The sequence below is a fragment of the Pelodiscus sinensis genome, chromosome 22 (genome assembly GCF_052426305.1).
Source record: "Pelodiscus sinensis isolate ZL-2025 chromosome 22, ASM5242630v1, whole genome shotgun sequence".
Taxonomy (NCBI): domain Eukaryota; kingdom Metazoa; phylum Chordata; order Testudines; family Trionychidae; genus Pelodiscus; species Pelodiscus sinensis.
In genome coordinates this window covers 1878166-1900728 of record NC_143073.1, presented here as the reverse complement: position 1 = coordinate 1900728, position 22563 = coordinate 1878166, and the positions used below count along the sequence as shown (strand labels likewise).

The following is a 22563-nucleotide window of genomic DNA, read 5'->3' as shown; positions in this document are numbered from 1 at the left end:
TGAGCGGGAGCAGAATAGTTTTTCCGGAATAGCGGCTGATTTTGTACAGTAGAGTGTCGTTGCTTTTCCAGAAATTCAAGGGCCAGTGTAGACAGCTCGCAGCTTATTCTGGAAAAGCGGCTGATTTTCCGGAATAAGTGGCCCAGTGTAGACATAGCCAGCGTGTATTTGTTCTATGTATGTGACTTGAAGGAGGTTACGTTGACTAGAGTCGCTGTTTCTCTTATAGTATAAGCATGGTTCACAGATGTTTAATTGTTAATAGGAACCCATGGAATTCCATAATTCTTGAGGCCTTTTAAGGCATCAGGCACCAATGAGTAGCAGGGCAAGTAGCTGTTATTGCAATGGTGAGGTTACTAGTTTCCTCATTGTTGTGGGCATCTTTACTTAAATATGCTGATGTCCACTTGCCCGTGTTGTTTCTTACAGATTTCTTCTTATCTCTGGCCAAACCACTTCTCTGGTTGGTGTGCAAACTTTCAGAAGCTAAATATTTCATTTGTGTGGCCATTAAAGCAAAACCAATCTGGTGGGAAGGGGCTAGTACCCGTCTCCTACCCTTCTGTTCACGTCTCCTATCCTTCTGTTCACGTGATGCACTCCTTGCTTCCTTCCAGTTCCTTTTTTTTGTGTTCACCTGTGGAGACACTGTTAACATTCTCCTAGTCTAAACAATCACTACACTATTATCCTTTCACTACATTTTAAAGTTGCCAATTGATTGGGCCCCATTATTCATTTTGTTTGTTTAAATTCATGCTTCTGCTTTACTCAAATTATCCTTCATTAAAAAACAATTTTCTACACACAACAATATTTGCAATACGTATTACAATTAAGACACACAAGACAAACTTGGACAGAACACAAACTTATGATGTCATGACACAGAACCATGGTTTGTTGTTGTTGTTGTTGTTTGTTGTTTTTCTTCAGCTGGCACCAGCGCTTTCTGATGATCTGAAAGACAAGAAAACATTTCTACCCCCGTCGGGGTGGCCCATTATAACTTAAAATACTGCCTAAGATCTGCTAGGGGAACTGGTTACAGCTAGTTCCTTACCACTTCTGTGGGCAAGTAAGCTGCAACTTTCCGAGAACAAGGGCACTTCATCGGTACTCGTGCCCTTCCACTCCTTTGAATTACCTCAGAGTTGCTAGCCCTCCCCAACAGTGGCATGCCTCAGTTTCCCTCTTGTACTGCAGACCAGGCTTCTTTTTTTTAATGTGAAGTTTCAAATGATTTACTGCCACAGAAACTCTTTCTTAGAACAAGGTGCTTGCTAGTTACTATTCCAGCAAGCAAAAAGGTTTTCTTTTCCTGAACAGAATCACATGCAATGTTACAGGCTTACTTATGGGGGACAGTGCCTCCCCCCGTTCCAGAACAGACAGGCAGTTTGCAGACACACACAACCTTGGATCTGAAAGCAAGCCAAAAGTGCTATCAGCTCAGCCTTGAACAGAAACACCGGGAAGTTTCTGGGCTTGGGTTTTTTTAACAATAATTAGTTTCCTTGGAAGACACATTTAACCCTTAGGGTGCAGGTTTTACAAATTTACAATGTATAGATTCTATTCTTTTATGCGGTTAACCAATTAAGTTTCAGCAGAATTCCTTATTTTCCTTCTACTATGCCCAGAGGGCTCCAAACTTTTTGCCTTCCCCTTTCACATGCTTTTTTCCTTCTTCTGGTCCATCCTGATTCCTGCTAAATGACCTTTCCCAATGACACAAGTTTATCCAGCATTAATTTGGTAAGGAGAGTGGGCTTTCCAATTAGCCCTCACACCTCCTAATTCTTTTCAGTATATAAATCCAAATGTGTATTATTGCAGTCAGCTGTTACTAATTTTAAATTTCTCAGCATAGGGTTTTCATAACATCCATGCTGCAGCAGTTGATCTATGCTGCTGATTCTGGGGTGGATCACTCGCCCATGCTCTGTAAGGAGATTTATGTTGCAGAATGTGTCTCCTTGTTAGGGCAGATTTAGCTTTTAGTGATTACATCTTTACATTCAATTTTTACTGGTTGACATTAGGGTGGCTTTTAAGTTACCTTCTCCCACGCCCTCAAGCCAATTATAAGGGTGTGTGAGGGAAAGGTTTTAACTGTTTGTTATGTTTTTTCTCTGGACGGCCTCCACTTGTGTTGTGAAACCTCCTTGGGTTGCCTGAGATTCCAGCCAGAGAGGCTGTCGTTATCTATTTGCTAAGAAGGGCTTGAGAATCTTCTGAAGTTGCTTGGATTTGATCCTTGCTCAAAGCCCGCACTCCCTTTTCAATCTCATAGCCCAAGAAGGTGACTTTTGGCTGGCATATTTAGGCCTTTTCTTGTGAAACTTTATCTCCCTTTTTCCCTAGGGCATTCAGCAGGGACTCCGTTGCCCTTTCCAGTTTTCTAAGTCTTTCTACAATGCGATCCCAAAGAGATGGGGAGCTGATACAAAACCCTGGGGCAACACAGTCCACAACAACTGAGTTTTGTCCTGGGTATGTGGGTCCTCCCACTCAAAGGCCAATAGTTTCTAACTGTCTTTATGCAAAGGGACAGAGAAGAAAGCATCTTTTAAACCCAACACTGAAAATACCTTTGCATCTGCCGGAACTTGTGTTACAATGGTGTGTGGATTTGGGACCGTAGGGTGATCCACAAGAACCTTCTTATTTACAGCCCTCGGGTCCCGCACTAATCTATACGAGGTGCCGTCTGCTTTGAGCACCCCCAAAACCGGGGTGTTAAAGGGGGAAGAGCCCTGTTTCACCGGCAGCTGCACCACAATCTGATCACCACGGAAGAAAATGTCAGCCTGCAGCTTAGTTAGCATATCTCACCCCAGCAGGGCAACTGGGCATGCAGATGAAACAACAAAGGCATGCTCCAGTATATTATTTCCAGTCTTCGCGAGGAGGCGTTTACATACAGGTAGCCTGCTTCGCCTTCTTCCTTCCCCTCCTCATGTTGCTCCACCACGGGAGTTTTTCTACGCCTGCCTTGAGTCAGATCAGCTTCACTACAGGATCATTTAAAACCGTGGGGCATGCACCCTTGCCTCTCGTGGCCTTAGTTTTTGCCCCTATAACCTTACAAGCTCCTATGCTACACTTCAGCAGCCATGCAGGTCGCCTCTGCGTGTCATTCAACCAACGATCAATATATTGGAGCTGATCCCAGTGCCCATCTCGAGTAACAACACCATGCACAGAGGCAACTAGATTTACATTAAAAGACCTTGTATCTGGCCAGCCTATCCCAAAGGTTGGCCACTCTAGCTGACAGAACTTAATTAAATCATCTTTTGTTATCTTAATCCCCAAATCACTCCTACATTTAGTGAAATTGCGCAGCATGCATCCCAATGGGGTTGCGGAGTTTCTACCCGGGAGCGACCCGAACCCTTTGTGTCAACTTCTCAGCCCCAAATGCCAAGTGCAATGTTCAGACCTATGTGCTGACCGCAAGAGTCCCAAAAGGACTAACAAACACAAAAGACACAGGGAATATGTATACTTACTCCGCCAACACCCTGGCGCCGTCTCTTCGGACCTCGCAGCCTGGTTGACTTGTTTGGTGGAGATTCCTTTAACTTCCCGGATGTCCGGACTCGCGCTTTCGGTGTCATGACGGACTCAAACATGGTCCAGTGCACACTTCACAATCACCTAGGACGGTCTTGTCGTCCGACTCCGGAGTAGTCCAAGGGGTATCTCCTGGCTGGCTCGCCACATTTGTTGCATAAATTGCTAGTTGTGTCCCCTGGAGGCTAGTTCAATTTGCCTCGAGAAGAGAGTCCCACTTTCAGGCTGGGTCCAACTCCATTTATTGTTTGCAAACAAGTTCGGCCGCGGAGCTCAGTGCTCAAAGCAAGGTCGACCACGGGCAGCGCCCGAGCTGAAACTTTGATGGATTCTACATTCCTTCTGGCCAGCGTGTTGCAACGTGATTGGTCACTGCAAGTTTACTCAGTTCCCTGGCAGAAAGTTTAGCAGCTTCTAAGGCATGCGCCATCAGCTACATGCTACGTGCTGTTTCCAGCTTAAGCAATAGAGGGGAAGAAGCACACTTAGTTTTTACTACAGTGCGGGCACCTGACGGCGTGACTCGGGGGCAGCCGGCCGGGTGGCGAGCGGGCGGCAGGGCGCAGGCCAGAGTCGACTGGACGTCGGCAGCCTGAACCCCCTCACGGGGCAACCCTGCGAAGCCGGGACGTCTCTCCATTTCGCTCTGTGAGCCGTAAGGGAGGGACACAGCATAGACACTCACACACAGACACTCACATGCATGCACACACACACACACACACAGTCTCTCTCTCTCTCTCTCTCTCTCTCTCTCTCTCACACACACACACACAGTCTCACACAGACACACACACACACACACACACAGTCTCACACAGACACTCACACACACTCACACACACACACAGTCTCACACACTCACACACACTCACACACACACACACACACAGTCTCACACAGACACACACACACACACACACACACAGTCTCACACAGACACACACACACACACACACACACAGTCTCACACAGACACTCACACACACACACACACACAGTCTCACACACTCACACACACTCACACACACACACACACACACACAAGGTTGGACATTAGGAAAATCTTCCTGCCTTTCAGGAGTAAATTGCTCCGGGGGGGCTGTGAAATTGCCGTCCGCGGAGGCGTTTCAGGGCAAGTCGGGCAGGCCCTCGCTACGCACAGACAGACGGACACACACACACGTCTCCTCGCTCAGCAGGGACAGGTGGTGCCTGAGCAACCGGCCTCTCGCCTGCTGCTTCTCTTGGGGCTGGCGATGCGCCTGGCCAAAGCGGGGGGGGGGAGCACGTGGGGTCACGGTTCTCCCCAGGTCTCTGCCAGGGTTGCAGCAGAAGGTGCCAGCAGCAGCCTGAAGGGGAGGAAGGGGGCTTCCCTGACAGGCTGGCGATGGCTCCCCTGCCCTGCCCCGCCCCACAGCCATGGGGCCGGCTTGGGCAGGGCCTGGCACACGCAGGGCTCAGCTCCCCCCGCTGCTGCCCGGGGCCTGGGAGCTGGGGGGCAAAGGGGCGCAGCAGGGAGGGGAGGGCGAGAGGGGCAGGTGCAGGGGGCAGGTCTGGGCAGCAGGGGGCGATCTCGGCAGGCCGGGGAGCTCGGGTCCCCCTGGAAGTTTGGACAATTGTGGAAGAAAACATCGTCCTCACTCTGAGTTTCAGCAACACGTAGCCAGGGGCAGTTGAATTACGAGCTGCAGCAAGGGAAACACTGGTTCGGACGGGGACGAGCCCCCCCAGGCAGATCTTCGAATACAAGCAATTCTGAAGCAGTTTCTATACTGTCCATTAGCTATAATAACAGTAACAATCAGTCTCCTTCCCATCCAAACGCCAATGGCTGACAGTGACCTAGTTCCTCCCAGATGCTCCTTCTCTCACGGCCCCTGCCAGAGTCAGCGTTCTGTCCGTATCTCCGTATGGAGGGAGAGGCGAAGGCAGCGTCTCATTCCAGATCTCGCGTGGTCAGGACACACACTTGGCCTGACTCTTGCTCTCTTGTTAACAAGACCAAGATGGCTGCTCACAAATTCGGCAGGAGAGCGAGCAGGCAGCGGGGTGCGAGGCTGTGGGCAGAGAGGGGTCGGGCGACTCACATGAGACGCAGGCCTGCCCCAGAGCAGCAGGCCCCTGAGGAACGGCTGCGGCCTCGCTCCCAGCAAGCGCATGGAGCCGGTTCCAGGAACGGGCACCCGGCCGGAGCAGGCTGGGGTCCCTCACGGATGCTCAGGCCCGGGGCTGGCTCGGGGGCGGGGGACAGGTGCAGAGCGATTGCCCCAACGCAGCGTCCGTCCGGGCACAGGGCCACGGGCCGGCCCCAGGAAGTGACAGGCACTCGGAGCATGCAGCGTGGGCAGCACATTGTGATCTGAACACGACCAAGCCCATGAGCCAGCTACTGATGGTGACTCAGTTTCCCTCCTGTTGAGATCCTGATAAAGCCCCCACCCATTTAATAAGCCTCCAGCTGATCCCAAGGGTGGAGACCAGGGCGGGGGACCTTTTCTTGGCTGGGGGCCCCTGACCCACATAGAAGTCAGGCAGGGGCCACACGCAAGTGAGAAGCAGAAAACAAACCACAGAAAAGAGAAAATCCCAATCGAAACCAAACCCCACCGACCTGGCGCCGACGGAGGAGACAGACTCTCCCACGTCCCCCTCCCAGCCCAGAGCCTGGGGGGCCAGGCGAGTAGATCGGGTGTGCTCCAGGCCCACGTGGGGCAGCGGGGGTTGGAGAGGCTGGAGTGTCAGCGTGGGCTCCCCACTACTGGGGGGGGGGGGACTGGGCCTCAGTGGCCTCAAGTTCTGCACCTCTGGGGGAACGAGGAGGCTCCATTGATGCCCATGGGCCTGTGACGTAGTGGGGGTACTTGCTGGGCTGTGGTGACCCCTGCTGTCTGGAGCAAGACCCAGCAGGGAAAACCTCGCTAGGCAGAGGTAATGCCAAACTGGTTGAACCAGTGGCCAGACACCCCCCATGGAGAGGAACAAAGGAAGGTGGAATGCTGCCCTGACTGGGGGGCAGGGCTGCAAGGGAATTTAGCTGGAGTTTAGGGGCCCAGTCTCCCCCATCTCAAGGGGGCCTGAGGCATCCTAGCCCAGTTCCTGTAACCAGATTACATCTGTGCTGCGCTGTGCTGGAGGAGCAATAAACCACCCTCAATTCCACTGGCTGGTACAGTCTGTTTGTGCCATTTCGGGGTGCAGGAGATGGGGATCCCCCAACGCGCCGTCACAGGGCCCTAGAGCCCCCCTCCCCGGATGTAATCAGCTTCGCTCCCCTGAAACCGGCGGGCGCCCTGGGCCCAGAGCAGCTGCGGATCCGGCAGCCGCCTGCTCCAGCCGGTCTGAGACCCACGTCCCTGAGCAAACCTGCTCCGTGCCCGGCCGCCCGGTCGTCTCCTCGCCCCCGCAAGCCGAGCAAGGCTGGACAGGGAGGGGCTGCCCCCCGGCTGTTTTCCTGCTCCTCTGTCCTCCCCCGAATGTCTCCCAGCCCCCCCCCCGTCACCCCTCCCCACAGGAGGGCCCAGACCAGCACCCAAGGGTTCAGGTGAAACGTCTCTTGTCTGACCAGCCCCCGGCAGGCTGGCGGGGGGGAAGGGGCGGTTGCCCCAGAGCCTGGAGATTTAAAGGGCCCAGAGCTTCCAGCAGGGGGTCACCCGGGTACCTCAAGAACAGAGGGCAGTGGTCTGTAGTGCACTGGGCCCAGAGAAGGGAGACGTGGGGGGGGGGGGGTTAGGTGTCAGGGCTGCGGGGGGAGGGATACAAGACAGGGGGTGCAGGGATGAGTGGGGGGGCAAGGGAGCCATGGGGGGGGGAGCTGCAGCTGCACAGGCCGGGTCCCTGCTGCTCTTCGTCTTCTGGCTCTCGGGGAGCCGGGGACATTCCCAGCCGGCTGCTTCCTCCCCCCTCCAGCCGCCGGGCGAGAGGGGGGGCCGAGCTGACACTGTGCCGCTCCGGAGAGCCAGGGCAAGAGGAAGACGACCTGCAGCATGGAGCTCTCCCCCCAACCAAAGGACACTGGGGGGGCTAAGGGCTGGAGCACCCCGGACAGGGGGTCGCAACCCCCATCAACCCGTCCCTGCCTGGCTCCCTGCTGCTCTGCAAAGTGGCCGGCAGGAGAGCCAAGGAGCCCGGCCAGGCTGGGAGCAGCTGCACCGAGCATCCCGGTAGCCAGATTCCTCTGGCCGAGTGTCGCACCTGGCGCCCGGCTCCCTGCCTCCGCCGGTGGCCATGGAATAGCGGAGGCCGTCCCGGCGCCCGGCTCCCTGTCTCCGCCGGTGCCCACGGAATAGCGGAGGCCGTCCCGGCGCCCGGCTCCCTGTCTCTGCCGGTGCCCACGGAATAGCGGAGGCCGTCCCGGCGCCCGGCTCCCTGTCTCTGCCGGTGCCCACGGAATAGCGGAGGCCGTCCCAGCGCCCGGCTCCCTGTCTCTGCCGGTGCTCACGGAATAGCGGAGGCCGTCCCGGCGCCCGGCTCCCTGTCTCTGCCGGTGCCCACGGAATAGCGGAGGCCGTCCCGGCGCCCGGCTCCCTGTCTCTGCCGGTGCCCACGGAATAGCGGAGGCCGTCCCGGCGCCCGGCTCCCTGTCTCTGCCGGTGCTCACGGAATAGCGGAGGCCGTCCCGGCGCCCGGCTCCCTGTCTCTGCCGGTGCCCACGGAATAGCGGAGGCCGTCCCGGCGCCCGGCTCCCTGTCTCTGCCGGTGCCCACGGAATAGCGGAGGCCGTCCCGGCGCCCGGCTCCCTGTCTCTGCCGGTGCCCACGGAATAGCGGAGGCCGTCCCGGCGCCCGGCTCCCTGTCTCTGCCGGTGCCCACGGAATAGCGGAGGCCGTCCCGGCGCCCGGCTCCCTGTCTCTGCCGGTGCCCACGGAATAGCGGAGGCCGTCCCGGCGCCCGGCTCCCTGTCTCTGCCGGTGCCCACGGAATAGCGGAGGCCGTCCCGGCGCCCGGCTCCCTGTCTCTGCCGGTGTCCACGGAATAGCGGAGGCCGTCCCGGCGCCCGGCTCCCTGTCTCTGCCGGTGCCCACGGAATAGCGGAGGCCGTCCCGGCGCCCGGCTCCCTGTCTCTGCCGGTGCCCACGGAATAGCGGAGGCCGTCCCGGCGCCCGGCTCCCTGTCTCTGCCGGTGTCCACGGAATAGCGGAGGCCGTCCCGGCGCCCGGCTCCCTGTCTCTGCCGGTGCCCATGGAATAGCGGAGGCCGTCCTGGCGCCCGGTTCCCTGTCTCTGCCGGTGCCCATGGAATAGCGGAGGCCGTCCTGGCGCCCGGTTTCCTGTCCCCACCTCAGGCCCTGCCCCTTCCAGGGGCCGGAGCTGAGCCCCCCACCATTGGCGAGGGCCCCGCCCCCCAGACACAGCCCTGGGGAAGGTTGTTCTGTGACCCCAGCGCCCCACACAGCGGCCGCGGGAGCGTTTGCAGTGACCCCGCTGAGCAGTGGGGCCCGGCTCTGAGCTCCCGTCATGCTCTGGGTGAACCAGGGCACGAGCCCCAGGCGCAGGACTGCGGTGACCCCGGCTCCACGGTGCCCCTTGCCGGCTGGTGGCCCCTGCCAGCCCCATGCCCTGCCCCGATGCCAGAGGCCTCCCCTAGGCGTGCCGGGCGCGGGGCCTTGCACAAGGCTCCAGGACCTGACGGGGGCGGGAAACAAGAACCGGGCAGGCAGGGGCGTTCTCCCGCCCGCGCAGGGCTCAGCGCCCATAAAAGCGGCCGTCCCCTGGGCTGTGTTCACCCCCAACGGCTCGTCTCCAGCAGCTCCCAGCGACACAGGTGAGTCTGCGGCCGCGCTGCTGGGAGCCACGGCCGGGCCGTCCGGAGCCTGCTGCCGGTGTGCACAGGAATAGCGCAGTGGCTGAGGCCTGGGGGAGCTCACGAAGCAGCAACGCCCCGGCAGCGAGGCAGAAACGCTGCTCAAGGGCAGGGCGGTCTCCGGGCCCGCGGAGAGGCTGATCCCGCTGCCTTGGGCTGGAGGGGCGGAGGCTCCGCTCCCGGGAAAGGGAACCAGGGAACAGCCACACGGCCAAGGCTGCCGGGCTAACGCTGAGGTTTCATCTGCTCCATGAGCGAGCAGACCCCCCCTCCCTCCCCCGTGGCTCAGGGCCCCGCCTGTAGAATGGGACCAGCGCTCAAGAACCCTCCTTCTGCCCCCCCCAAGAGCCGGGGCCGTCCCTAGATCCCTGTACCCCACACAGGGCGTCCCTAGGTCTGTGCCCCCCACACAGGGCGTCCCTAGGTCTGTGCCCCCCACACAGGGCGTCCCTGTCTGATCCCAGCGGGCCCGTGGGACTCCGGCCCGGGGGCCGTGCTCAGGACATTCCGCGGGGGCTGGAGGCTGCGGTCATTCGCCGGCTCGGTGTTCGGCCCCTTCCTGAGCCGGCGCCCTCCTGTCTCCAGCTCCCCAGGCACCCAGCACCATGGCGAGCGATCTGGAAGATGCCATGAGCACCATTGTCCAGGTGTTCCACGACTACGGCCCTGAGGGCGACTGCCTGAATTTGGACGAGTTTCACAAGCTGATGACGGACAAGTGCAGCGCGTATCTGAGCGCCAAGTGCCAGGTGAGCAGAACAGCCGGGACTGGGGGACAGGGATTGGGGGCGCCCTGGCCACCCCCGGGTCCGGCCCCTCCTCTCCCTTCTCCGGGGCATGGAGGAGCCTCAGGGGAGCCCGCCAGGCCGCGCGGTGACCCTGAACGGGCGCCAGGCGCAGGGCGATGCTGCTGGAACCCAACGCTCGCCGCACGGAGCCAAACCACAGGCCTCGTCGGGGAAACGCCGCCCGGGCCCCGCGGCGCTGCCCTTGGCGCTCCCTGGCGCAGGCAGGCCCAGCTCCCGGGGCCCGGCCCGGCTCATGGGCCTCCCATCTCCTGGGGATTTCCGGGGCCACACGGAGCCTTTCCCCTCACGACCCAGTGGAAGAAACCCTTGATGTGAGTGCAGTGCAGGGCCCTGGGATGGGGCTTTGCGGGGCTGGAGGGGGCTCCGGCTTTGGGGGGTCAGGACTGGGGCTGGGGGGCAAGGCAGCTTCCTGCCTCTCCCAGCACCGCAGACCATACTGCCCCCGGGAGCAGGCTCCCCCCGCTGGGCGTGAGGGGCTAGTGCTCGGGGCAGAGGCCGTGCACGGAGCCCTCTCCCCTAGGGGCCGGGCCTGCTGCCGGGTGGCTCTGGGGCGCAGCGCAGTGTGCAGTGCCAGGGCAGGCAGGGAGCTGCCTTAGCCCCGCCCCCCTCCCGGCCACGAGACCCAGCGCCCGACATTCCCCTGCCCAGTGCTGGGGCGCGGCCCGACGCTGGAAACCCCCTGACACGGAGGGGTCTCGAATCCGTCTCGGCTCCAAATTCTGGCTGCCAGTGCGGGGAGTCAGCGACTCCCGGGAAAGGCCCTGGGAGCCGGGAATCAGGGAGCCGGGCGTCGGGGAGCCGGGCGTCTGGCTGCCCCCGAGCTGCGAATCTCTCTGGGAGCCAGGCGGGGCAGGCGGGGTTTTGCCGTTAGACGTGCAAGGAGGGTGCGTTGGCTCCGTCGGGGTGGGCGAACCGCGAGCACCATGTAACCAAGGGATTCTTCCTTCTCCCGCGCCCGAGGACACGTCCGAGGACGAGTGCATCCAGAACCTGTTCACCGAGGCCGACAGCGACGACGACGGCTGCATCACCTTCAGCGAGTTCTGCACCATCCTGACCAAGCTGATGGAAAATGAGCACGACTCCACGCACAGGCGTGAGAACACCGCGTGAGGCGGCCCGGCGTGGGGCACGGGCCCCGCAGGCTCCAGCGCCTCTGCCAGGCTCCGACGTCCTGGCCGTGGCACGAACCCAGTGAGGACCCTCACCCCCCACCTCAGCAGGCGAGGGTTCGACACTAACCCGTGTCCCCAGAGAGGCGCTGCCGGCTCGGGCTGAGACCAGCAATAAAACCTGCCTTCCGCCCGCTACTCCGTGTCCCGCCTTTTTGTCCGCGAGCCGCCGGGCGGGGGCCTGGAGAGCTGGGTGCGAGGGTGGGGCCGTGGTGGAAGTGGGGTGGGCCGGTGGCCAAGACCCGTGCCTCTGTGGCCAGGGCACAGGCGCAGACAGGGCACTGCCAGGCTGTTCCTGGCGCTGTTGGGACTCAGATCGTGGCTGGGACATGGCGTTTGGAGGCGGCCGAGCCGGCCCAGACACCCTGGGGTTCAAGACAGGGTCTTGGGCTGTGAGCCCGGGGGGAGGGAAAAGCCAAGGGGGCGCAGAGGAGACAAGAGACTCCCTGTGGTGCCTCTCCAGGAGCGCCGGACAACGCGCAGCGTGGGTGAGGGAGGGAGGCAGCCAGGCACCGGGGGGCTGTGTGACAGACCGGGCCATGTCTGGGCACAGCTGAGGGCGTCCGCTCAGGGCGAATTGCTCAAATCCCGGGCTCCTTACAGCCCCCAGACTGGTGACCTCTCCAAACAGGCCACAAACCAGTCCCACAGAGCGCTTCAGCTGCCTGCCTGAAGCCTCAAGAGCAAAACCCCTCCGACGCCCCAGCAATATCCGTGCCCCAGATGGCCCCGGGTCTCATACACCGGTGGGGGGTTTTAGAACCCAATCCTACCTACCCCGAACAAGTCCTGTCCGGTTCCAAGAAACCAGCCACAGATCCCTGGTCAACTTACCCTCTGGACCTTACCCACAAATCACGCTGGGCCAATCCTTTAGCATCTAACATCTAAAGGTTTATTACCACAAGAAAGAAAAGCCTGAGAGTGAGGTTGTTAAAGGATAGTACTTTACATGCATCGAATTTCCCAGTCCTCGCTGCAGGCTCTAGCAGAGATGTTACAGCTGCTGGTTTAAAAGTTCTTGTTGCGCATCCTAGGATCAGGATGGGTCCACAGGTCTTTTCTTCGATCCCTGCAATGCTGCCTCTGGGATGAAGTGCTGAGCTGAGAACAAAACATGGAGTCCACCACATGGCCTCTTTATCCCTCCTTCCTGGTCTCTTCTTGGCTGCAGCAGGTCACCTGGCCAGCGGCCTATCCCTGCGTTCCCTGCTGGCAGCCCTCAGGTGTCCGCCCTCATTCTTTAGGTGTGTCCTTGGCCCATTGAGTGCCATTGTCCCACAGGGCCTCGCTGATTAGCATGTCCATAGGCCGGGCTCTGCCTAACGCTCAACCACATGCGGAGAAATATTCAGTATCCACACAGATTCCAGACTCCTAACTCCACACACAGACATTATACAATCACATGGACAGCGTACACAGGATCGGCAGACAGTGAGCTCCTATTCAACACCCCACATGGCCCCTTTTATACCATTTCTGGGGCCAACACCCCCACCTAGGGGTGCAGCAGTGACCTGGCTGCTTCCCTCCAATTCAGTAACGTGACACCCTGTGACGTAGTGGGGGTACTTGCTGGGCTGTGGTGACCCCTGCTGTCTGGAGCAAGACCCAGCAGGGAAAACCTCACTATGCAAAGGAAATGCAAAACTTGTTGAACCAGACACCCCCCATGGAGAAGAACAAAGGAAGGTGGATGCTGCCCTGGCTGGGGGGCAGGGCTGGAGGAAGGTTAGTTAGTTGCTGTCTGAGAGCATGGAGGAGACAGCCTAGGGAAAGGGGCTGGAGTTTAGGGGCCCGGTCTCCCCCATCTCAAGGGGGCCTGAGGCATCCTAGCCCAGCTCTGTGACCAGATTCCATCTGTGCTGTGCTGTATCCTGGAGAGGCAATAAACTTCCTCTACTCCACCGGCTGTTGCAGTCTGTTTGTGCCATTTCGGGGTGCAGGAGACGGGGAACCCCCAACGCGCCGTCACACTGGTGTCAGAAGTGGGATGCACTGCACCCCGTGGATGGAGCTTCCAGCGGCGAGCGACAAGGCGCAGTAGAAGCAAGAGCCCTGGAGCCAGGCGTGCTGGAGACAGAGCGAAGCGGTTCCTGGGAATCGTGGGGCGCTGCAGCACTAGACTGGTGAGTCTGCACCGAGGGGCCCAGCGGGCAGATGGCCTACGCCCGACTCTTGAAGGCAGAGCTGGTGGGGCTGTGCAGGGAGAGGGGCTTGCCTGTGCAGAAAGCAGCCAAAGCCCAACTGATTACCCAGCAGGAAGAGAATGACCAGCCACAGGGCCAGGATCTTGTCCCCAGGGGAAGCAGCCAGACCCCCCCTGAGAGTGTGTCAGGCTCAGAGAGGGGGAGGAGCGCTGGAACCCACCGGAGAGATGAGACAGCGTCTCCCGGGAGGCCTGCAAGCCGTAGCCCATCTAGGGCAGGGGCCAGCCCAGCGGAGCTGCGGCGGCTGGAGATCCAGCTGCGGATCAAGGAAGTGGAAGCAGAGGACCGAGAGAAGGACCGCCAGGACCGAGAGAGGCAGCGACAGCATGAGCTGGCCATGGCAGAGCGGAGAACCGGCGGGGCACCGGCTGCGCCAAGTGTGGATGGGCCCCAGGGTCCCAGGACTGCCAGACGCTTGGGGTATGTCTACACTACCCCGCTAGTTCGAACTAGCGGGGTAGTGTAGACATACCCTTGGAGAGGCTCGTGGTGGCCCAATTGAAGGACGTGGGCGACATAGACGGGTTCCTCAGCGCCTTTGAGAGGGCCTGTGGACTGCAACGGGTTCCCCCAGCTGACTGGCTGCAGGAGCTCATCCCCGCACTGAGCCAGGAGGCGGCCGGAGTGCTCAGTCAGCTGGAGGACCTACAGCCAGGGGATTACAACCGAGTCAAGGAGGCCCTGCTGCACAAGTTCGGGCTGACCTCCGAGATGTATAGGAAGAAGTTCCGGGGGGTACAGAAAGGGCCATGGGAGAGCTATGTGGACCTGGCCTCCCGCCTGGCGCAATACGGCCGCAAGTGGGTGTCTGGAGTCGGAGCCCAGACCGCAGAGGAGCTGCTCAAGCTGGTCCTGATGGAGCAGCTCTATGAAGCGTGCACACCCAAACTGAGGCTCTGGCTCAAGGACCGGAGACCAGAGAACCCCCAGGAGGCCGGGAGGCTGGTGGATGAGTTCACGGAGAGCTGGTCCGGGTGTGAACGGGAGTCCCGGAGAGAGAGGGAATCGCGCAGAGACCGGATCTCGGCTGAGCGACGGAGGGAGTCAACTACGGGGCGAGACCAAGGAACAGGTCGTCTGTGCCCCAGAGAACCAGCCAGGGCCTGGACAGAGACAGCCCAAAGCCTAACTTGCCATCGCTGTGGGCAAAAAGGCCACAAGAGGGCTCAGTGCACCAAGTCCCAGGACCGGGGACTTTCCAGGGTTAACTGGCTGGGGCGGGAGGAAGGGCAGGCTGCCCCAGAGGCAGGGGCTGGCAGGAAAACCTCAGCTCAGAGAGAGGGGAAGGATGCTCAGTGCACCTCCCCTGGGAGGTCTGACCCTCGGGAGGCGGATTTCTCCGTGTACCGGGTGGGGGCAGGACGGCCCCTGCGGAGCGAGTGCCTCATACCCCTGGAGGTGGATGGTAGGAAGGTGACGGGATTCTGGGACATGGGGGCAGAGGTGACTCTGGCCCGATCCGACATAGTGGCCCCAGAGCGGATACTACCCCACACGCAGCTGACCCTGAAGGGCATAGACGGGTCCCCGTTTAAGGTGCCTGTAGCCCGGATGCATCTGAAATGGGGGGCCAAGGAAGGTCTCAAGGAAGTGGGGGTGCACCCGCACTTGCCCACCGAGGTGCTGATGGGGAATGACCTAGAGGAGTGGCCCCATGAATCCCAGCGGGCTCTAGTCACCACCCGTAGCCAGAGCCAGCGGGGGGCTGACAACGTGGGTCCAGGGAAGGACTCCTGGCAGCGTCCTCAGGGTCCCATCCCAGTGGACACGGGGTCCAGCCAGGCTGGGACTCCGGACCTAGGCAAAGGTGGGGAACAGGTCCCGATCCCTGCCTCAGCAGCTGAATTCCAGGCTGAGGTGCAGGCAGACCCCTCCTTGCAGAGGCTGAGGGACCAGGCTGGCCTCCGTGCAGCTCAGCCCCGGGGGAGAGGTGGCCAGGAGAGATTCCTGCGGGAGCGTGGACTCCTGTTCCGGGAATGGCTTCCCCCCAGGAAGGTGACCAGGAACAAAGGAAGGTGGATGCTGCCCTGGCTGGGGGGCAGGGCTGGAGGAGAGGGAGTTAGTTTCTATCTGGGAGCATGGAGGAAGCAGCCTCAGCAACAGGCTGGGGGGTTTAGAAGCCGAGACCCCCCCCATATCAATGGGGGCTGAGGCATCCTAGGCCTGCTCTGGAACCAGATTCCATCTGTGCTGGGCTGTATCCTGGAGAGGCAATAAACCCCCTCTATTCTACTGGCTGGGGGAGTCTGTCTGTGCCATTTCGGGGTGCAGGAGACGCGGGAACCACAACGCGCCGTCACACCCCACTCATCTGCCTGAGGACGTGTCCAGCGGGTCCCTGCCGCGCTCCCCGGCCTCCGCGCCCGGTGCGTCTAACGGACGGGCCAAACGACACGAGACCCTCACATGGAATTTCAGAGTTTCCCGTTCCCACTGTGGCAGAGAGAGGCTGGAAAACGTGACCCGAGGGCCCCAGAAAGCTCCCAGCCCACAGAGCCGCCCTCCAAGGAATTATTTTTAATAATCTCATTATGTTTAAGCCAGTGGAACATTGTGAGTGCCTGAGGCGGAAAGTGAAACAGTCATCCATCCTCCTCCCCCGCCCGGCTGGTCTTCTTTCTTTCTTGCTTTCTTGCTTTCAGAGACGAGGGGGCTTTGCCCCTGCCGGCAGGGCACCGCGGTGGGGGTCAGACCGACTGGCCCCTGTGGGAAGCAGGCCGAGCTATTGCAGCCCACGGACGCTGGCGGGTGGCGTGTGAAGAGGAGAACCGATCTGCCCCCCCGGGCCGGGGGCTGAAGGACGGGGATGAGCGGAGCTCTGTGCCCACTGGGCTGGAGGCCGGGCTAGTGGGTTGTGAGCCGTGGTGTGTTTGTGGGACAGGCCACGAGAGGGCAGCAAAGCTCTGGCAGGCGTGCGTTGGCATTCACCAGGGCTCTGTGTGTGTGTTCACCAGGGCTGTGTGTGTGGGTGCAAATTCACACGCTCTTGTGCACATGGCCCTGTGGGGGAACCGGCTCCTTCGCACCAGCTGGCATCCGGACTTGGGATGGCGTATCCGTCAGAACCTGCCGTCTCCAGAGGGGACGCCTGGCTCTGGGGAGCCAAAGGAGGCCGGACGCCCTCCCCGAAGCCCGTGGGTGTCAGCAGGCAGGGTTGAGGCTGGCTCCGGGCCAGCGAGCGGCCGCGGTGGAGGGTGCGCGGATGGTGCAAGGTAATGAAGAGCCCCGGAGGGTGAGTTGAGCCGCCCGGAGCTCGGTGCCTCTGGGGAGGGATGCGAAGCGGCCGGCAGGACGCCGAGCAAAGGGACACGAAGCCGCTAATGGAGGGCCCGGGTGCTTTAGAAGCAGCAAGGTCCCGAACCCCAAGGAGGCGCCGGGTGCCAAGTGCTGGGCGCTGGCTAACTCCCCGGGGAGACGGGGCTGGGGTGTGTCTGACGCCCTCGGCAGGGGGAGCGGGAAGCAGGGGGCAGGGCGGCCACACTTCCCCGTGCTCAGCGCGGGACCCGGGGAACGGCACCCGTGGGCGAGCCGCCGGCAGGGTGCGGGGAGGTCCGAGCCCCCGGTAAAAGGGAAGCTGCTGAGTCGGGTTCCTTTTATTGAGCTCCGTATCTTTGAGGCTTTCGGGGTCGCGTGGGGAGGGGTGACACCTCCATCCCCTTCTCACACACGGGGCAGGCTCCCCCCGACTTCCCTTCTCTCACCGGGGGCAGAATCCCCAGGCCCGAGAGACTCCTCCCGCGCCGCTTGTTCTAATCAGGAGCCAGGCGGCCTCCACTCCCCCGTCAGTCGGAGAGGTTCCCAGCCGGCATCGCGGGCCGGGGGGGGGGGTCTCCTGGGGCCTGGTCTCCCCCGTTGTTTGGTTTCCCACCTTTGTTGCCCTCTGCCCAAGCCGGGGCTTCCTTGTGCCCGGCTCAACCCCCCCCCCCCGGAGCGGAAAAGCGCCGGATCCAGCCGGGTCCCCGCACTGGGTGCCGGGGGGCGCAGGCCCAGCCCCCGTCTGGGCTCCCGGGAAGAACCAGCCCTTCCCCTGAGCACCGGCCCCCACGGCCCCGGGTCTCCCACCGGCCCAGTCGGCACGTCGCCCGTTCCGAACCGCGCCCGCGGCGAGCGCCCAGCTCCACCCGCCCGAGTGGTGCGCGAGGCACCGAACCTGCGCCCGGCTTTGAAATGGGCGCCCAGGGTGCACATGCCTAGAGCGCCTTCGAGTTCTCCCTATGCATATTCATGAGCCAATTTACATAAAGCCGGGGGGACACGCCCCCGAGGTCCCGGCGAGAGGGCTGGTGATCAGAACTCAGCGTGGGCTTTGGTGTCGCCAGCCCTGGGACGTCCCTAATGGCCCTTGCTCTGTGTCCCTGTCCCCAGGGTGCCCAGGGGTGCGGCCGGCCCGAGGGAGCAGAGAGCAAGGTCTTTAGTGCGTCGGTGTCGTGGCCGTCAGCCATCGCTGCACCCGTGCTGGGTGCCTCAGTTTCCCCCTCCGCACAGCAGCGCAGGTTTCTTACGTCTTTGCTGCCCCCCCGGCCCTGAGCCCGTGAAGACGTTTTAGCTGCAAGCAGCCGCTCCCAGGGCTCTTTGTCCCTGTCCCCAGCAGGCACCAATCCCCCCCCCCCAAGTCGTGTGTTTTCCATCTCGGCTCCCCGGGATCAGACCTTGGGCAGCTCAGCCCCCGTGGCGGCTTCTTGGACCCTTGCCTAACCCCAAAAGCCTCTGTCCCAGGCCTGCCCCCCTGCCCTGCCATCCTGGCCCTCCAGCGCTTGGACAGCCCCCCGGTGCCTGGCTGCCTCCCTCCCTCGCCCACGCTGCGCGCTGTCCGGCGCTCCTGGAGAGGCACCACAGGGAGTCTCTTGTCTCTGCACCACCTTGGCTTTTCCCTCCCCCGGGCTCGCAGCCCAAGACCACGTCTTGCAGCCCAGGGTCCCTGGGCCGGCTCGGCCGCCTCCAAAGGCCAAGTCCCAGCCACGGTCTGTGTCCCAGCAGCGCCAGAAACAGCCTGGCAGTGCCCTGTCTGCGCCTGTGCCCTGGCCACAGAGGCAGGGGTCTTGGCCACCAGCCCACCCCACTTCCGCCACGGCCCCACCCTCGCACCCAGCACCCCCGCCCGGCGGCTCGTGGACACAGTGGCGGGACACGGAGTAGCGGGCGGAAGGCAGGTTTTATTGCTGGTCTCAGCCCGAGCCGGCAGCGCCTCTCTGGGGACACGGGTTAGTGGTGAACCCTCGCCTGCTGAGGTGGGGGTGAGGGTCCTCACTGGGTTTGTGTCACGGCCAGGACGTCGGAGCCTGGCAGAGGCGCTGGAGCCTGCGGGGCCCGTGCCCCACGCCGGGCCGCCTCACGCGGTGTTCTCACGCCTGTGCGTGGAGTCGTGCTCATTTTCCATCAGCTTGGTCAGGATGGTGCAGAACTCGCTGAAGGTGATGCAGCCGTCGTCGTCGCTGTCGGCCTCGGTGAACAGGTTCTGGATGCACTCGTCCTCGGACGTGTCCTCGGGCGCGGGAGAAGGAAGAATCCCTTGGTCACATGGTGCTCGCGGTTCGCCCACCCCGACGGAGCCAACGCCCCCTACTTGCACATCTAACGGCAAAACCCCGCCTGCTCCGCCCGGCTCCCCGACGCCCGGCTCCCCGACGCCCGGCTCCCAGGGCCTTTCCCGGGAGTCGCTGACTCCCCGCACTGGCAGCCAGAATGTGAAGCCGAGACGGATTCGAGACCCCTCCGTGTCAGGGGGTTTCCAGCGTCGGGCCGCGCCCCAGCACTGGGCGGGGGAATGTCGGGCGCTGGGTCTCGTGGCCGTGAGGGGGGCGGGACTAAGGCAGCTCCCTGCCTGCCCTGGCACCGCACACTGCGCTGCGCCCCAGAGCCACCCAGCAGCAGGCCCGGCCCCTAGGGGAGAGGGCTCCGTGCATGGCCCCTGCCCTGAGCACTAGCCCCTCACACCCAGCGGGGGGAGCCTGCTCCCGGGGGCAGTATGGTCTGCGGTGCTGGGAGAGGCAGGAAGCTGCCTTGCCCCCCAGCCCCAGTCCTGACCCCCCAAAGCCAGAGCCCCCTCCACCCCCCAAACCCCCATCCCAGCCCCACCCCGGGGCCCTGCACTGCACTCACATCCAGGGTTTCTTCCACTTGGTCGTGAGGGAAAAGGCTCCGTGTGGCCCCGGAAATCCCCAGGAGATGGGAGGCCCATGAGCTGGGCCGGGCTCCGGGAGCTGGGCCTGCCTGCGCCAGGGAGCGCCAAGGGCAGCGCCGCGGGGCCCGGGCGGCGTTTCCCCGACGAGGCCTGTGGTTTGGCTCCGCGCGGCGAGCGTTGGGTTCCAGCAGCATCGCCCTGCGCCTGGCGCCCGTTCAGGGTCACCGCGCGGCCTGGCGGGCTCCCCTGAGGCTCCTCCATGCCCCGGAGAAGGGAGAGGAGGGGCCGGACCCGGGGGTGGCCAGGGCACCCCCAATCCCTGTCCCCCCAGCCCCAGCGGTTCTGCTCACCTGGCACTTGGCGCTCAGATACGCGCTGCACTTGTCCGTCATCAGCTTGTGAAACTCGTCCAAATTCAGGCAGTCGCCCTCAGGGCCGTAGTCGTGGAACACCTGGACAATGGTGCTCATGGCATCTTCCAGATCGCTCGCCATGGTGCTGGGTGCCTGGGGAGCTGGAGACAGGAGGGCGCCGGCTCAGGAAGGGGCCGAACACCGAGCCGGCGAATGACCGCAGCCTCCAGCCCCCGGCGGAATGTCCCGAGCACGGCCCCCGGGCCGGAGTCCCACGGGCCCGCTGAGATCAGACAGGGACGCCCTGTGTGGGGGGCACAGACCTAGGGACGCCCTGTGTGGGGGGCACAGACCTAGGGACGCCCTGTGTGGGGTGCATGGATCTAGGGACGGCCCCGGCTCTAGGGGGGGGCAGAGGGAGGGTTCTTGAGTGCTGGTCCCATTCGACAGGCGGGGCCCTGAGCCACGGGGGGGAGGGGGGGTCTGCTCGCTCATGGAGCAGATGAAACCCTCAGCGTTAGCCTGGCAGCCTTGGCCGTGTGGCTGTTCCCCGGTTCCCTTTCCCGGGAGCGGAGCCTCCGCCCCTCCAGCCCAAGGCAGCGCGATCAGCCTCTCTGCGGGCCCCGGAGACCGCCCTGCCCTTGAGCAGCGTTTCTGCCTCGCTGCCGGGGCGTTGCTGCTTCGTGAGCTCCCCCAGGCCTCAGCCACCGCGCTATTCCTGTGCACACCGGCAGCAGGCTCCGGACGGCCCGGCCGTGGCTCCCAGCAGCGCGGCCACAGACTCACCTGTGTCGCTGGGAGCTGCTGGAGACGAGCCGTCGGGGGTGAACACAGCCCAGGGGACGGCCGCTTTTATGGGCGCTGAGCCCTGCGCGGGCGGGAGAACGCCCCTGCCTGCCCGGTTCTTGTTTTCCCGCCCCCGTCAGGTCCCGGAACCTTGTGCAAGGCCCTGCGCCCGGCACGCCTAGGGGAGGCCTCTGGCATCGGGGCAGGGCATGGGGCTGGCAGGGGCCACCAGCCGGCAAGGGGCACCGTGGAGCCGGGGTCACTGCAGTCCTGCGCCTGGGGCTCGTGCCCTGGTTCACCCAGAGCATGACGGGAGCTCAGAGCCGGGCCCCACTGCTCAGCGGGGTCACTGCAAACGCTCCCGCGGCCGCTGTGTGGGGCGCTGGGGTCACTGAACAACCTTCCCCAGGGCTGTGTCTGGGGGGCGGGGCCCTCGCCAATGGGGGGGGGTTCGGCTCCAGCCCCTGGAAGGGGCAGGGCCTGAGGCGGGAACAGGGGGGGGCCAGGACCCAGCGGCAGTGCTGGCTGAGAGCCAGGGGGCCAGTCGAGCCCTTTTCTAGAGGACACCCCGGATTCTTGCCCGTCTCTCTCTGCCAGAGCATCCAGGTGCCGGGACGGCCTCCGCTATTCCGTGGGCACCGGCGGAGACAGGGAGCTGGGCGCCGGGACGGCCTCTGCTATTCCGTGGGCACTGACGGAGACAGGGAACCAGGTGCCGGGACAGCCTCTGCTATTCCGTGGGCACCGGCGGAGACAGGGAGCCGGGCGCCGGGACGGCCTCTGCTATTCCGTGGGCACTGACGGAGACAGGGAACCAGGTGCCGGGACGGCCTCTGCTATTCCGTGGGCACCGGCGGAGACAGGGAACCAGGTGCCGGGACGGCCTCTGCTATTCCGTGGGCACCGTCGGAGACAGGGAACCAGGTGCCGGGACGGCCTCTGCTATTCCGTGGGCACCGGCGGAGACAGGGAGCTGGGCGCCGGGACGGCCTCTGCTATTCCGTGGGCACTGACGGAGACAGGGAACCAGGTGCCGGGACGGCCTCTGCTATTCCGTGGGCACCGGCGGAGACAGGGAGCCGGGCGCCGGGACGGCCTCTGCTATTCCGTGGGCACCGGCGGAGACAGGGAACCAGGTGCCGGGACGGCCTCTGCTATTCCGTGGGCACCGGCGGAGACAGGGAACCAGGTGCCGGGACGGCCTCTGCTATTCCGTGGGCACCGTCGGAGACAGGGAACCAGGTGCCGGGACGGCCTCTGCTATTCCGTGGGCACCGGCGGAGACAGGGAGCTGGGCGCCGGGACGGCCTCTGCTATTCCGTGGGCACTGACGGAGACAGGGAACCAGGTGCCGGGACGGCCTCTGCTATTCCGTGGGCACCGGCGGAGACAGGGAACCAGGTGCCGGGACGGCCTCTGCTATTCCGTGGGCACCGTCGGAGACAGGGAACCAGGTGCCGGGACGGCCTCCGCTATTCCATGGGCACCGTCGGAGACAGGGAGCCAGGGGCCGGGACGGCCTCTGCTATTCCATGTGCACTGGCTGAGACAGGGAGCCAGGCGCCGGGACGGCCTCTGCTATTCCATGGGCACTGGCTGAGACAGGGAGCCAGGTGCCGGGACGGCCTCCGCTATTCCGTGGGCACCGGCGGAGACAGGGAGCCGGGCGCCGGGACGGCCTCCGCTATTCCGTGGGCACCGGCGGAGACAGGGAGCCGGGTG

At 62.6% G+C, this 22563-nt stretch overlaps 2 protein-coding genes across 2 annotated transcripts; one reads left to right on the top strand and one right to left on the bottom strand.

Moving 5' to 3' along the window:
* Positions 1 to 9026: 9026 nt before the first annotated feature.
* On the top strand, positions 9027 to 11506 carry LOC149521795 (uncharacterized). The gene is made up of 3 exons (XM_089772553.1): positions 9027 to 9348; positions 9973 to 10136; positions 11157 to 11506. The coding sequence occupies exons 1-3, from the start codon at positions 9042 to 9044 to the stop codon at positions 11307 to 11309; spliced, it is 624 nt and encodes a 207-aa protein (XP_089628679.1). The 5' UTR covers positions 9027 to 9041; the 3' UTR covers positions 11310 to 11506.
* Positions 11507 to 18714: 7208 nt separating this feature from the next.
* On the bottom strand, positions 18715 to 21000 carry LOC142819612 (protein S100-A8-like). The gene is made up of 3 exons (XM_089772378.1): positions 20842 to 21000; positions 20053 to 20216; positions 18715 to 19063 (listed from the first exon to the last, which is right to left on the bottom strand). Exons 2-3 carry the CDS (start codon positions 20194 to 20196, stop codon positions 18911 to 18913), a joined length of 297 nt encoding a protein of 98 aa, XP_089628504.1. The 5' UTR covers positions 20197 to 20216; positions 20842 to 21000; the 3' UTR covers positions 18715 to 18910.
* Between the last annotated feature and the right edge of the window lie 1563 nt (positions 21001 to 22563).